This window comes from Lepidothrix coronata, unplaced genomic scaffold, assembly GCF_001604755.1.
Source record: "Lepidothrix coronata isolate B3197 unplaced genomic scaffold, Lepidothrix_coronata-1.0 Scaffold343, whole genome shotgun sequence".
In the NCBI taxonomy this organism is placed as follows: Eukaryota; Metazoa; Chordata; class Aves; order Passeriformes; family Pipridae; genus Lepidothrix; species Lepidothrix coronata.
This window is the reverse complement of record NW_016690523.1, coordinates 275,416-288,809: the sequence shown is the minus strand read 5'-3', so window position 1 is coordinate 288,809 and position 13,394 is coordinate 275,416. Positions and strand designations below refer to the sequence as shown.

The 13,394-nt window shown below is 60.0% G+C and overlaps 1 protein-coding gene across 1 annotated transcript in view; it reads right to left on the bottom strand.

The window, feature by feature from the left end:
• The window catches only part of PLXDC1 (plexin domain containing 1), a 19,779-nt gene that overhangs the window by 5,749 nt on the left and 636 nt on the right, over positions 1 to 13,394 (bottom strand). The window contains exons 2-11 of the mRNA XM_017838479.1: positions 12,391 to 12,530; positions 9,796 to 9,939; positions 9,458 to 9,527; positions 8,997 to 9,119; positions 8,566 to 8,684; positions 8,243 to 8,342; positions 6,644 to 6,739; positions 4,901 to 4,982; positions 2,636 to 2,693; positions 1,411 to 1,546 (exon numbers count right to left, since the gene is read on the bottom strand). Of these exons, the coding sequence (XP_017693968.1) occupies positions 1,411 to 1,546; positions 2,636 to 2,693; positions 4,901 to 4,982; positions 6,644 to 6,739; positions 8,243 to 8,342; positions 8,566 to 8,684; positions 8,997 to 9,119; positions 9,458 to 9,527; positions 9,796 to 9,939; positions 12,391 to 12,530 (1,068 nt within the window). The remainder of the gene's footprint in view (positions 1 to 1,410; positions 1,547 to 2,635; positions 2,694 to 4,900; positions 4,983 to 6,643; positions 6,740 to 8,242; positions 8,343 to 8,565; positions 8,685 to 8,996; positions 9,120 to 9,457; positions 9,528 to 9,795; positions 9,940 to 12,390; positions 12,531 to 13,394) is intronic.

The window sequence follows — 13,394 nt, the reverse complement described above, 5'->3', positions numbered from 1 at the left end:
GTGGATCCAAGGAAAAGGGCTGGCAGGGGAGGATGTGGATCCAAGGAAAAGGGCTGGCAGGGGAGGATGTGGATCCAAGGAAAAGGGCTGGCTGGGGAGGACACAGATCCAGGGAGGACGCCGAGGGCTGGGTCCCCCCGGTGTTGCTGGTTCCTTTGCTCTCTCCTCAGCCCCAGCCCTCCTCCCTGTTTGTTTCCTTCCAAGATCCCAAATTAACTTCACGCTCGACTGTGTCACAGAAAAAAAAGCCTCTTTTCCTTTTTTTTTTTTTTTTCCAAGAACTGGCGGTGAGCTGGAAAACGCTCTCCCTGGTGGTGTTCCACCCCCCCTCCCCTCCCTTTAATTGCTCCTTCCAAAGTCAGCCCTTGGCAGCTCCATTCCCCCACCCAGCTCCTTCCCGCGGCTGAAGGACAATCACTAATGTTCCTTTCTATTTATCCTAATTAGCAGGCGGCGTTAGGGACTATTAAGCAGGGAAATTGGAGTGATACCTGCCGGGAGGAGCCGAGGAGCCAGCCCCGTGTTAATGGGATTAGAGCACGGGGGTCTCCAGGGAAACCCGGGGCTTTATGTGGAGCTTTCCGAGGCTGGAACGAGCAGCATTCCCAAGGAGAGGGCAATCACCTGGATTAATTCCAGGCTGAGAGTCCTGGCAGCCCCGGAGCTAAACCCAAGCCCATGAAAAGCCTGAGCCCCACTCTGCAGGATTAACCCCCCTGGAGGAGGCTGTGGGCACTGCCCACCACGGATTGGTTGCTGCTGACCTTCACAAATGGGTAAAAAAAGCTGGAACGACTCTAAAACTCTTCCCACTGGAGGGTTTCATCCCTCCCTGTGCCACATCCCCCCAGGTCTCACCCCTTGGCTGCCCTTCCTTCCCTTTTCCACCACCCCCTGCACTCACCCCTGCCCAAGGCCAGGTTGGACAGGGCTTGGAGCAACCTGGTCCAGTGGGACCATGGCAGGGGGTGGCACTGGATGAGATTTAAGGTCCCTTCCAACCCAAGCCATTCCATGATTCCATGATTTAACTTTGTGGATCCCGGGAATGTCACTCCTCTTTTACGGAGGGAGAAACGGACTCAGGAGGGGACACTGAGAGGAAATTCCTCCCTGTGAGGGTGGTGAGGCCCTGGAATGGATTTCCCAGAGGATGCCCCATCCCTGGAAGTGTCCAAGGCCAGGCTGGACAGGGCTTGGAGCAACCTGGGCTGGTGGAAGGTGTCCCTGCCCATGGCAGGGGGTGGCACTGGATGGGCTTTAACGTCCCTTCCAACCCAAACCACTCCATGAGTCTCCTTCAAAACCCACGTTGTTCCTGGATTCCTTTGGGCAGGAATTGGCTTTGTGAGGCCCTGGAGTGAAGGACCTTCGCAGGGATGTGCCCCAGGCACGGGATGTCCCCCCTACCTTCGGTGGTGAGGCTGTCGATGAAGAGCGAGGCCGTGGAGGAGGTGACACCCTCGCTCAGAGGGGACAAGGAGCTGTCAGGAGGGGCTGAGTAGTGGCTGCCTTCTGCCAGATCCTCACAGGTCTTTTCGTCTGACTGGAAGGAAAAAGGGAGAACAGCTGTTTTTCCCCAGGAATGCCAGGGCAGGGCTGTGCTTCCAAGGCTTGGGGCTGCTGAGCCCCCTGAGGTTCAAACACTGCAGGGGAAACAGGTCCAGAGAAGGGGTTGGAGAAGAGGAGGAAAAGTTTGGGAAGCACTCAGGCAGGACAAAGGACAACGACTTGGCAAGGTCCTACAGCCTGGACTTTGTGCATCACTGGGTGACCTCCTGCAGGTCCAGTTTCCCTCACTCAGCCCTCTGGGTGACGGGGAACAAAGCTGAGTTTTCAGCAAGGAAAAAAAAAAAAAATCAAACCAACACCACACACACACACAAAAAAAATAAAAAGCCCAAAGCAGAACCAGATGTTTCTGTCGAGCTGATCTCTGTGAGACAAAGGAAGGAGTTCATCCAACGAGGAGATAATTGTGCTCACAAGGACGAAAACAGGGCTCGTTCCTTCCTGCTCGGGAGTGAGTAAGAGTCATGCTCTGGGAGGAGGAGGAGGAAAAACACCCCAGAGTGCTCAAACTGCACTGTCTGGTGACTCCTGGAGCTTCTCAGCACCTTCAGGGAATATCCAGCACCCAGGAAAGGCACCAGCAAGGAAAACCCTGGATTGGATGGAGCATCCTTTGTCTACCCCAATCCAGGCATCCTCTGTTAAGGGGTCCTGCTGAAATGGGAAAGGGGTAGATAAAGGGATATTATCCAAAGGGAATAAAGGGTTATAAAGGGGTATCCAAAGGGAATAAAAGAACACCTAAAGGGGATAAAGGGATATCTAAAGGGAATAAAGGGATATCTAAAAGGATACCTAAAGGGAATAAAGGGATATTTAAAGGGCTATCTTCAGGGAATAAAGGCATGTCCAAAGGGATATCTCAAGGGATATCTAAGGGGAATAAAGGGACGTCTAAAGGGAATAAAGAGATATCTAAAGGGATGTTCAGTCTGACCCAGAACACCCCGGGTCAGGCAGAGCTGAGCATTCCCTCTTTGAGCTGGGACATGGCCATGGATTTCCCTGCAGAGCAGGATCATTCCCAGCCCAGGAGGTGAGCAGGGATTCCCCCCGGGCTCACCTGGCCACAGCCATAGGACAACCACTCCTCCCGGTACCGGTCAAAGCCACTGGAGCACCTGGGGAGGAAAAGTGGGATTAAAGGTGGCAGGAAATGCTGGTGGCACTGCTCGTGGTTTCTAAGCTGCCCAAGAGTCCCAAATCCTGCCCTGGTGGGCCCCGTGTACGGACACAGGGACAAACAAGGACGGGAAGGATGATATCCAAGGTGACACCCAAGGACATGGGGGTTTCCAGCACAGCTGTGTTGGAAGAACCCAAACATTCCCCTTTCCCAGAGGAGGAGAAGGGTCAACACCACTTGTCCCAGGGAAAAGGAGAGGCAGAAAAATAGGAAAAATATATGGCCTGAGTTTGAGTTTCCATTCCCCGGACTCTGTGCCAGGGCAAGGCCACGAGCTCCACGAGGCCTGTTGGGTTTTTTCCAGCAACATCTGCACAGGAAAAACACACTAAAGAAATTATAGATGACATCAGGCAAACCAGCAGCGAGAGAAATCCCCGCAGGAACAGGGAATGGAACAGCTCCCTGACCTTTGGAAAGCCTCGGGGGGGAGCAAAATCTGAACCAGGGGTTCAGGTCACACAAACACCAATTTACCCGACGACCACAGAAAGCCTCAGATCCTGCTGAGATCTTTGCTTCAAGCACAGTTCCTGTCACAACTGTGGGCTCAGGAGAGGCAAAAATACAGATTCCACTGCCCAAGCAGAGAGCTGAGAGGATGGAATCATGGAATCACTCTGGGATGGAATCACGGAGCTGGAGCCGGGATGGAGCTCCAGCCCTGGAACCACCCCCCCAGCTTCCTTGGGACGGATCAAGCTGGCTTTGCAAGACCAAGCTGGCTGAAAGCCAGCAAAGATAGGGGTCTGTTTGCTCCAGCTTGCCAATCCCACTGTGTTTTTTTTCCACGTGTGATTCCCATTTGTAACCTGAACTCCTCGGGCTGAGCCGCGGTGACGGCGACAGGACGCGCCCGGAGTCACCAGGGCAGGAGGGACAGGAGCAAACACCACCAACCACTGGGATTTGGGAAGATGAAAAAGGGTGGCTTGAACCCTTACACTGCCGGAGGGCAGGGTTAGATGGGATATTGGGAAGGAATTCCTGGCTGTGAGGGAGGGGAGGCCCTGGCACAGGTTGCCCAAAGAAGCTGTGGCTGCCCCTGGATACCTGGAATTGTCCAAGGACAATTGGTTGAAGCAACCTGGGATAGAGGAAGGTGTCCCTGGCCATGGCAGGGGGTGGGACTGGATGGGCTTTAAGGTCCCTTCCCACCCAAACCATTCCCTGACATGACAGAATCAGATTTGCAAACACCGTAAATTTGGAACAATCGGAATAACCAAGTGTTTGAACCCCTGGGGTTCAGCCCAAAGCAGACCCAGACGAAGCCACTGCACCCCAGGCTCAGTTTTGCCACCAAAGCAGGTGTGAGAACATCCCATCCTCTGCTCTGAAGCCACCACTGCCACTGACAAATGACATTCCCGTGGCTCGGGCTGTGTCACAGCCCACAGCAGGCAGGGAATCGATGCTGATTTATGGGTGGCCTTGCTGATGGCTCAGGATCTTTTCCTGTGCCCTGCTCACACCCTGCTGGAAGGAGGGGGGCAGGAGCCTGTGCCTTCCTGGGAGAGCAGGATTTCCACGTGAGGATCTGTGTTATTGGGTCCCTTCCCCTGCCACCAGCTCCAAATAAATAGTTCAGCACAATCTCATTAAGCTCCCATGCTCTGTGTGGAGCTGCTGGAGCTGGAGGAGAGCAGGGGGCAGGACCAGAGCCTCCAGTCACCCCAAAAACAAGGCAGCAAGTGCCCCCCACCCTGGCTATGCCTTGTCCCTCCCAGCTGGGGGGTGATGAGCATTCCCAGCTCCAGGACCTGCCTGGAGCCTGTCCCAGCCTCCCTTCCCTGCACCTCTGTCTGATCCCAGCCCAAGTCAGGGCAAGTTTTCCCCGTGTTTAAAGCTGACTGACAAAAATGTGAGTCCTGCTCCAGGTCTCAGCCTGTTCCTGGACCAAAAACCCCAGGAAGTGTCTCCTTTCTGTGGCTTGTAATCGGAGATCAGGTCAGGGCTTAACCGTGACTGGGAGACCAGGAGCAGCACCCAACCGACCCAAAAAACGGCAAAAAAAGGGGAAAATACTAAAAAAACCCCCAGCACCACTGACCCAGCCACCAACCCTGGCCCTGTGCTCCCTGTCCCAGCTCTGGGAACACGGGCAAGGGGAGAGGTGGGAAGGAATCCCAGCCCAGGTACCTCTGCAGGACGTGACACCAGCTGCAGTTGAAGGTCAGCTCCGAGGTCACACACGTTTCACAGCTCTGGTGCTGGAGACAAGCTGGGAAAGAGAGAGGAGAGATGTTCCAGCCCGGTGCCAACATCTGTGAGGGCACAGGAGAGCAGATCCAAGAGCTGGTGGCTCGGGCAGGACTGGAGGAGCAGCCACTGAGGGTCCAACCCAACCTCTCTGCCACAGACCTGCAGGATGGGCTCCCAGTCCATCCACAAACCTCCTCCCCTTTTGTTTAGCTGGGAATTCAAACACCTGTGAGGCTTTTTGCCCTTTCTCATTGCACAGAGGGTGTTCCTCAGGAGGAAGGTCCAGCACAAACAGCTGAACCCCCCCTCGTGCTGTGCCCACACGAAGTGGTTCTGCAAGAACACCAACATTTGGTGTCCCCCTGTTTAGGAAGGATGGTCAGGAGGGGCTTGGCTGCAAAGAAAGAGAAGGAAATCAGCAGCTTTAACAAGCCCCTCAATGGCAGAGCCGAGAGTGGCTCCAGTGCTGTGACATTCCCAAGGATGAAAGCCTCCACTCCTAATCCCCTCTCACATCCTGAGCTTTTCCCAAGCCATGTGGAGGCAGGGAGCAAACTCAGACCTCTAAAGCAAGCCAGTCCATCCCTTCTGCCCCGAACAAGGCCAAAAACTGAACCCCCAGAAGCAGCAGCAGAGTGGGGCTCTCTGTAGCTCCGTGGCTCCCGGGCAGACATTTCTCTCAGCTCCTCGAGCTGCCAGGGGGGGAAAAAAACCAGGCAAAAAACAAACCAGCAAATCTTCAGGAGAAAAAAAAAAAAAAACAAACACAAAAAACCAACCAACAGAGTCACTGCAGAATGGTTATTTATGTTCTGCCTGCAATAACCTGCCTGCTGTTAAAATTGTCATAAAATACCCCGGGGAGAGCATTCGGTGCAGCCCCTCCGTGTCTCCATGGCAGATTTACCTCCCAGCCCGTATTTACCGGCTGCTGACGACTCTCCCTCGTGCCCGAGTGTCCTTGGATCCAGCCACTAAAAATGGGGCCTGTTTCGCAGCAGCTCTCAGAAATTTCAGCTCCGTGTGGAGGCGTTGAAAATGCCTCGTGTGCGGACCCGGCGCGAACCCGCCGGGGCCCGGCAGGATGAGCTGCAGCTCGTGGAGCAAAGAGGAGGAATTTCGGGTGGGAATCGCTGGCAGTGCAGGGAGTGAGGGATTAAGGGGTGGAGGGTTGGTGAGCAAGGAGAGCAGGAGGAAAGGTGCTGGTGGAGCAGGTCAGAGCACAGCGGCTCCATCCTGGCTGGACCACTGAGCAGAGGGAAGGTGGATTATCCCTGCAGATCCCTCCTTCATCAGCAATTCCTGTGCCAGCTCTGAGCTCTGCTGCCATCCCAGGCTCCCATCTCAGCTATGGAGCGCACCAAGGTGGGGTTTCTGAGGTTGGCTCTGAGGGGGTTGACCCACACAGGGCTGGATGTACGAGAGGTTCAGCGACAGCCAGGCACGGCGGGGACCCCAGGGCAGGGGCAAACTGTGCCCTGCTGGCTCCCTGCACAGCTCCAAGGATCCCACCTGGCTCCCTGCACAGCTCCAAGGATCCCACCTGGCTCCCTGCACAGCTCCAAGGATCCCACCTGCCAGGCCAGGGATGGCATCCCCCTCCCAGCACCCCCAAACCCGGCTGGAAGTCGGTGCTCCCCGGGTGAGATCCCGCAGGGAAGGGGCCGGGGCCGCACTCACTGGGCAGGGGGGTGAACTCCACGGCAGACAGGCTGCTGATCCTGCTCGTGTCCAGCTCCACACGGTGGTACTCGTAGATGGTCCGGCGCCGGGACTCTGCAAAGCCGAGCCTTGGGGTTAAGCCAGGCCTAAACCCCCCCCAGTGAAGGGATTTACATGGGGGAGGCCGGGGGGGCTGCTGGGGAAAGGTAAAGGTGGCTCCAGGCTGGGGGCTGCAGGAGAAGGGATGGGGAGGGGCTGGGGGGGCAGGAGGGGTGGCAGGGCACAGATCCTGCCCCCCTGTTCTGCCAGGAGGAGCTCAGGGCTCGCTGTCCCCTCTCCCTGACCAGAGGCTGTGCTGGTGGACGGGCTCCAGCCCTGCCTTGCTCCAAACAAACACATTGTTCCTCACTGACTCACGGGCTGGAGCCTCCCGGGGCTCCCCCCAAAGCTCCCCCTTCCCCCCTGCCCCGTCCCCTTCCCTCTCTTTCCCCTTCATCCTGAGGTCTATCCTTGGATTCAGGCTTCTCCCAGATGGTGGCACCAGCCAAGATGCTCCTCTGGCATCAATCTCCGTGGACAATCCAACCTCTCCTCCCAGCACGGGCACGTGCTCCGCACTTGGAGCCCAGGAGATGAGCAGGACGAGCACCCTCCCCTCCTGCCCCTCCTTCTCCACCCTCCAACCCTCGTTTCTCCACCTCATGAGGCTCTTTCATGCCCAGTTCTTGCACTTCTTCTCCCCTCACAGCCCAGGGCAGGGCTTGGGAAGGCCGTGGGGTGGAGGGAGCAGCCCGTGGAGGAGCAGCTGTGGGGCGGGAGGGGAGGAACCACCCAGGCTGGCCCCGGTTCCTGCACAAACTGCTGTGAACGGGTCATAAACCGGGGCCAGATGGCTCCAGGAACAACAGGGGAAAGCCACCACACCGGGAGGGAGGAGCAGGGCTGGGCTGCTCGTGACTGGAGAGGCTGGAAGAGCCTTTCTGGGGAGCTCAGCCCAGGCCTGCAGCTCCCGGCACGCGTGGAATGAGCGTGTGGACATGGATGGGGGTGTTCCCGTGTGCTGCTGACAGAGGTGCAGATCCCAGTCGTGGAAACACATGGAAGGACACCCAGAGCACCAGCAGGGTGGCTGCAGACCCTCCAAACCCCCCATCCCCATGGGAACGGGGCACCCTGCACCCCCCAAGCCTCTTGTCCATCTGCAGCCCTGCTTGGAATCGGAGAAGAATTGAATTCTTCCCCTCGTCCTCATCAGCTGGGGAAGAGCTTGGCTGCTCATGGAGAGTCTGAACACACCAAGGCCCACCCACACCAAGGCACGAGGCTGAGAGATGGTCCTGGCCACGGGGAGATGCACCAGGGGGATGCACTCCAAGAGGGATGCCCAGGGAACACGGGACATGAGGGACAGCCAAGCCCCACACACCTCCTCACACTCCCCTGCTCCCTGTGATTCCAAGCAGCTCATCCTCACGTCCTGAAGTGCCCAAAGGTGAGGATGTCTCACCTTTCCCTCCCCTCTCCCAGCTGCCAAGGCAGCCCTGTGGGATCCCTGCGGGATCCCTGTGGGATCAGCTCCCTCCCTGCCCCAGCAGCTCCTCGAGGGCAGCGACTCACCAGGCACGTCGGGAGAAGGGTTGAGGACCATGAAGGCGTCGGAGAGCCCGGCCTTCACGGGGTGCTGGGTGGCACTGATCTGCAGGACTGGCACCGGGATCTGCAGCCAGGGAGACAGCACAGGATGGATCCCAGCCCCGCCCCAGCTCCTGGTGCTGCTGCAGAGGCCTCCAGGAATGCCCATCCCCAGGGTGTGAACTACAACCCCAACCCCCCCTCCTAAACCCACAGGGACCCCCGTGGGGACCCTCCTGCCCTGCCTTCCCCTGCAGGAGGAGGCACCTGATGCCCCCAGGTGTGCCAGGAGGGGGAGGATCTCTCACCTCCTTGTACCCAAAGACGATCCTCCCGGTGCTGTGCAGGGCTGCCTGGAAGGTGAAGCTGCCCATGTCCTCCTTCCCCTGTAGGTACACCTTGTCCCACTGCACCACGAAAACCGTCCCTGGAGAGGGGGTGTGTGTGACCAGAGCGGGTCAGGCCTCTCCTCATCCCACCAGCCTGACCCGTCCTCTTCTGCCCTCCAAGGCATCTCATCCCTCAACCTCCAGCACTTTGCTCAGAGCAGACCCCCCTGCCACCCATCCCAAACCCCCCTGGGGGGCCAAACACCCCTCCCAACCCCCCCTGGGGGCCGAACAGCCCCTGATGTGCCCTGCCCACACCCCCACCTTGGCCCAGAGAGCCGAGCTGTGCCCGGCTGGACGAGGTCAGAGCGGAGGCAGCCGGGGCAGGGGGTGCCCGGGGCAGGACTCACCGTTGTCCAGGTACTGGACGGTGGAGTTGCGGGAGTAGCTGGGGTTGAAGTTGGCCATGAGGGGGGCGATGTACTGGGTGGCCGTGAGCATGCGGTGGATCACGTCCCCCACGAAGATAAAACCTGAGTGGGCAGAGGGTGAAGCAGCACAAACCACCCCCAGGACCCTCCCTCCCACCACCCTGCCCCATTTTTACCCCCAGAGTCCCCTTCTGGATTTCCTCCAAGCTTGTGTGACCATCCCCAAACTGCTGGAGGACCGGAGGCTCCGGCAGCACCCAAGTCCCCAGAGAGCAGCAGCGGAGCAGGGGGAGATTTGGGGGTGCAGGGAGAAGGTCAGAAGGGCTGTATCCCCTTCTCCGAGCTCCCTGGGGCTGTGGGGTGAGGTCAGAGACAGCACCAGAGCCACGTCCAACCCCTCCCTGCAGGAATCCCATCCATCCCATCCCATCCCGACTCACCGCCCGTCGCTATCGTGACCTGCCGCAGGAGGTGGCCGTAGAAGGGGAAGTCAAAGGAGAGGATGATCCTCTGCAGGAGGGAGGTGAGGTGAGGTGAGAACCACGCTCAGCCCTCGGGAAAACGCCCAAGGGAATGTGGGGGGGACTGGTCCGTGCCCTGGATGGTGCTTGGAGGGTGGGAGAGGGGCGGGAGTGGGGTCCTGTGGGTGCTCATCCCCTTCGCCCCCGCAGCGGGCGGGGGGACCCAAACACTTCCCACGTCCTGGGATGTGGAAGGGATTCTGCTGCCACCGGGACCCCCCTGCTGGGAGAGGGGACACGGGGACAGGGCCGCTCACCGAGGCCTGGCGGTGAGTGTTGGAGAGGATCCCGTGGATCTTCACTTGGCTCCCGTTGGCCGCTGCCATGTCCACCCACAGCCCCTTCCTCTGGGCCTCCCCGGGGCCGAACACCCGCGACACGTAGTAGCTGTGGTTGTCCTCCTGCAGAGGAGACACAGTGGGATCACCTGGATTGCCCCGTGGGGATGTGAGCCCCTGAGCAGTCTGGGCACAAAGCAGCGACACAAATCCAGCCTGGAAAACCCCGGGCGCAGCCAGCGGGGGATGCTGAGCAGCTGGAGAAGGTGCAGGGAATCCCACAGGATACCGGGCTGGGCAGAGCGAGGGGTGACTCACGAGAGAGAGCTCGGCACAGCACGGGCAACATTCCCGGGAAGAAAATATCCCGCCCCAGAGCCAGGGGCTGGGAGCTGCAGCTGAAGTGACCACGGCAAGCGGAGCAAACAACCGGGGCCGTGGAAGCCCAGAGGAAATGATGAACCTTGGAATGAGCAGCTCGGGGAAAGCGGCCGAGCCGCTGCTGCCAGCGGGGAGGGAGGAGGATGAGGATGAGGATGGGGGGCACAGCAGGGGGAGAGGGACGAGGGATGTGCTCCGGGGAGCGTGGAACGGAGCCTCGCTCTGCCTGAGGGAGCAGATCCCCCCTGTTCTCACCCACAGCAACGAGAGGCACCCTGGGGGTCACCCTAAAGGCACCAGCAGCACCCCCGGGCCCCCCAGGCCCCCTCTCCCAGGCAAACCAGAGCGTGGCCCAGGTGCCAGCTCTGCCACGAGTCACCTCAGACTGGCCAAGGACATGGGAACAGACGGAGGGACAGACACACAGCTGGGAGCCATCGCCTGTCAGGGGAGGCCGGTTCACACCGAGGTGGGGGGGAGGACGGGAAGTATCTTAATTTTCCTTGGGAAAGCGTCGCTCCAGCACTCTGTGCCAGCAGCTGGCACAATGCCAGGCTCGCCGCTCAGCCCCATCTGCTGCTCGGCCCCCTCCGACCCCCAAAACTCCCTCTGACCCCCCAAAACCCCCTCTGACCCCCAGCATCGTCCCCCTCTGACCCCGGGACCTGCTCCCAGCCCCACTCCCTGCACATGACCCCAGGTGCCAGAGGCAGGGGAGGAGCCCTCAGCTGGAATAAAGTGCTGTTAGAAAAAAATCCTGTAACTTGTGGTTTTTTCCCGCTTCCCCAAAGCTCAGGGAGAGTCGTTGCACTCCTCAGCCTCTCCCGGCTCTTCCCCACGGGAATTACAGCCCCTGTTTGCTCCGAGGGGCTGATGCATCCCGGTCCCTGTGGATGGGGAAACTGAGGCTGTGCTGGCACCTGCTGCATCCCGGCACACACCTCCCCATGGAAAACCCCCGGGATGCAGGGCCAGGCCGCCGCTGGGTGACGAAGGAGAAAACCTCCCGTGTCCTCGTGTCCCCCACTGTGCCTTCCCAAAGTGTTCCAAATAAGCCAGGGGGGAACAAGCAGGGCTGGAGCACAGGGGATCCGGCTGCCACGCTCCTGACCTCATCGCTGACTCACCGGGATGTTCTAATCCGTCACCTCGATTGGGTTACAGCAGGAATTAGGAGAGGAGAGGTTTGGGGCACGGGGATAAATGGGGCAGAGCTCGGGGAGGGACGAGACCTCCGTTCTTTGGGACCAGCGCTGCCTCTCTGCGCCCCTAACCTGGAATATTTTGGGAGGAGGGAGGGGAAAACCCCTCTGGACCCCGCACTGGCACCTCCCGAGGTGGGATCCCACCTTCTGCAGGTGGGACGGGGTGAGATGCACCTGCGACCTCACCCACGGCCCCACTCCTGGAGCAGATCCCAAAGCCTCAGGAAACCACTGCCTTTTCCTCCCGGGAACCACAGGCACCGTCACACCCTCCCTGCGGCTCCCCGGCATCCCCAAATGCCCTGGTGGCCACCAGTGGTTTTGGGCTGGTTTGGGGTATTTTTAAACACTTCCACATCGGGATTTTCTCGGTTCCTGGCCCTTCTTCATCCCCAGTGGATGAGCTGGAGCTGGAGCAGAGTGGAAGCAGCCACGGCTGTTTGTCCCCTGCCTGCTCTGCCTCGGGGGCACCAAAAACACTGGGACAAGTCACCCTCCACCAAAACCCAGCCACTCACACATCCCCCCATTCCCAGAGCTCAGGAAACTCCTCTGGCTGCCGAGGGACACACGGCCCTGCCACAAATAACCGGGAGCTAATTGAGGGCGGGTAATTAGGCACAGCAGGGGAGGGAAGGTGTCCCAGGAGGTGACACTGCTGCTGCTCAACTTAGTGGTGACACAGGGACAGAGACCCCCTCCTCCCACACAGCCCCCTCACTCCCTCTCGGCCCCAGTGAGGTTACTGGGGGACAGTGGCATTGTACTTGTGGCACCCACAAGCAAAGCATCCCGGGATTTCCAGACCTGGGACCTGGCAGGGCTGTGGAGGCCGCAGGGCTGGGAGCAATCCCAGGGCACTGGGCTGTAATTATCCTCTGGGATGTGGGATCCAGCTCCCTGCCCAGCCCGGGAATAGCTCCAGTGGTTGGGAACAGCTCTCCTGGTCAGGCACTGGGCGGGGGGCAAAGGGGGGACCCCCACTCACCACGATCCGGGTCTCGTTGGCGGGCAGGGTGTCGATGGCCAGGCTGCCCCCGCCCAGGTCGTGGCTGATCCGGGTCCCCTCCGACGTATCCCGAGCTCTCCGTCGCCCTTCGCCCACCGCCGGGCTCCCGGGGGGGCGTCCTGGGGGGGCACAGGGAGGGGTCAGGGGGCTGCCACGCCAGGAGGGCACCCCCGGAACCAGCCCTGTCCCCCAGCAACGCTCCTGGTTATGTGACACGAGTTTGGGGGGGTCTCAGCCTCGATCAGCAGCATCACCGCGAGGATGGACACGCAGGGCAGGGTCTCTCCGGAGGAGGAGGGTGGGGACAGGTGACAGTGACCCCAGCCAGGGAGGAGAGCGGGGATGGAGGGCAATGAGGAGGCAGAACACCTCCAAATGGCAGCCCCTGCACACGCCAGCGTGACCCTGGGGAGGGGGAAGCTGCACGAGCGAGCGTGGCCATGTCCTCAATGTCCCCAAGCTCATCAGCCCCCTCCCCACGGCTGGGATGGGCTCCGGGTGCCAGGGAAGACCCCAAGCATCCACCCCCAAAAGAAACGTGTCCCTTGTCCCCTCCTGACACATCTCTCCAGCCCTGGGGAGGCAGCAGAGGCCGGAAACATGACTGAGGGCGGGCGGGGGGGGGATAAAAAAGCCATTTGGGACCAAATCTGCGGAGAATCATGAGATTCCCGGCAGCCCGGCGGCGCGGGGGCGGTGGGGACAGCACGCACTCGCCCACGGGCAGGGACACGTCTGTCCCCAGCCAGGGGACAGCAAATCCCCCGGGGGGGCCGCGGGCAGCTCCCCTCGCCCTTGGGAGGGGGTTCCCACCTTCACCCCTGGGGAGATAATTGCTAATTGCTGCCTTAACGAGCTCCCGGACCCCTCCTGGGGCTGGATTCCGTTCCCAGAGCTCCGGGAGGGACCCCGGCACGGGGGGCGCGGGGGGGTCCCGGGTGGGCAGCGCCGTGCACGGCCCCGCCGGGGGTCCCGGGGGTCTG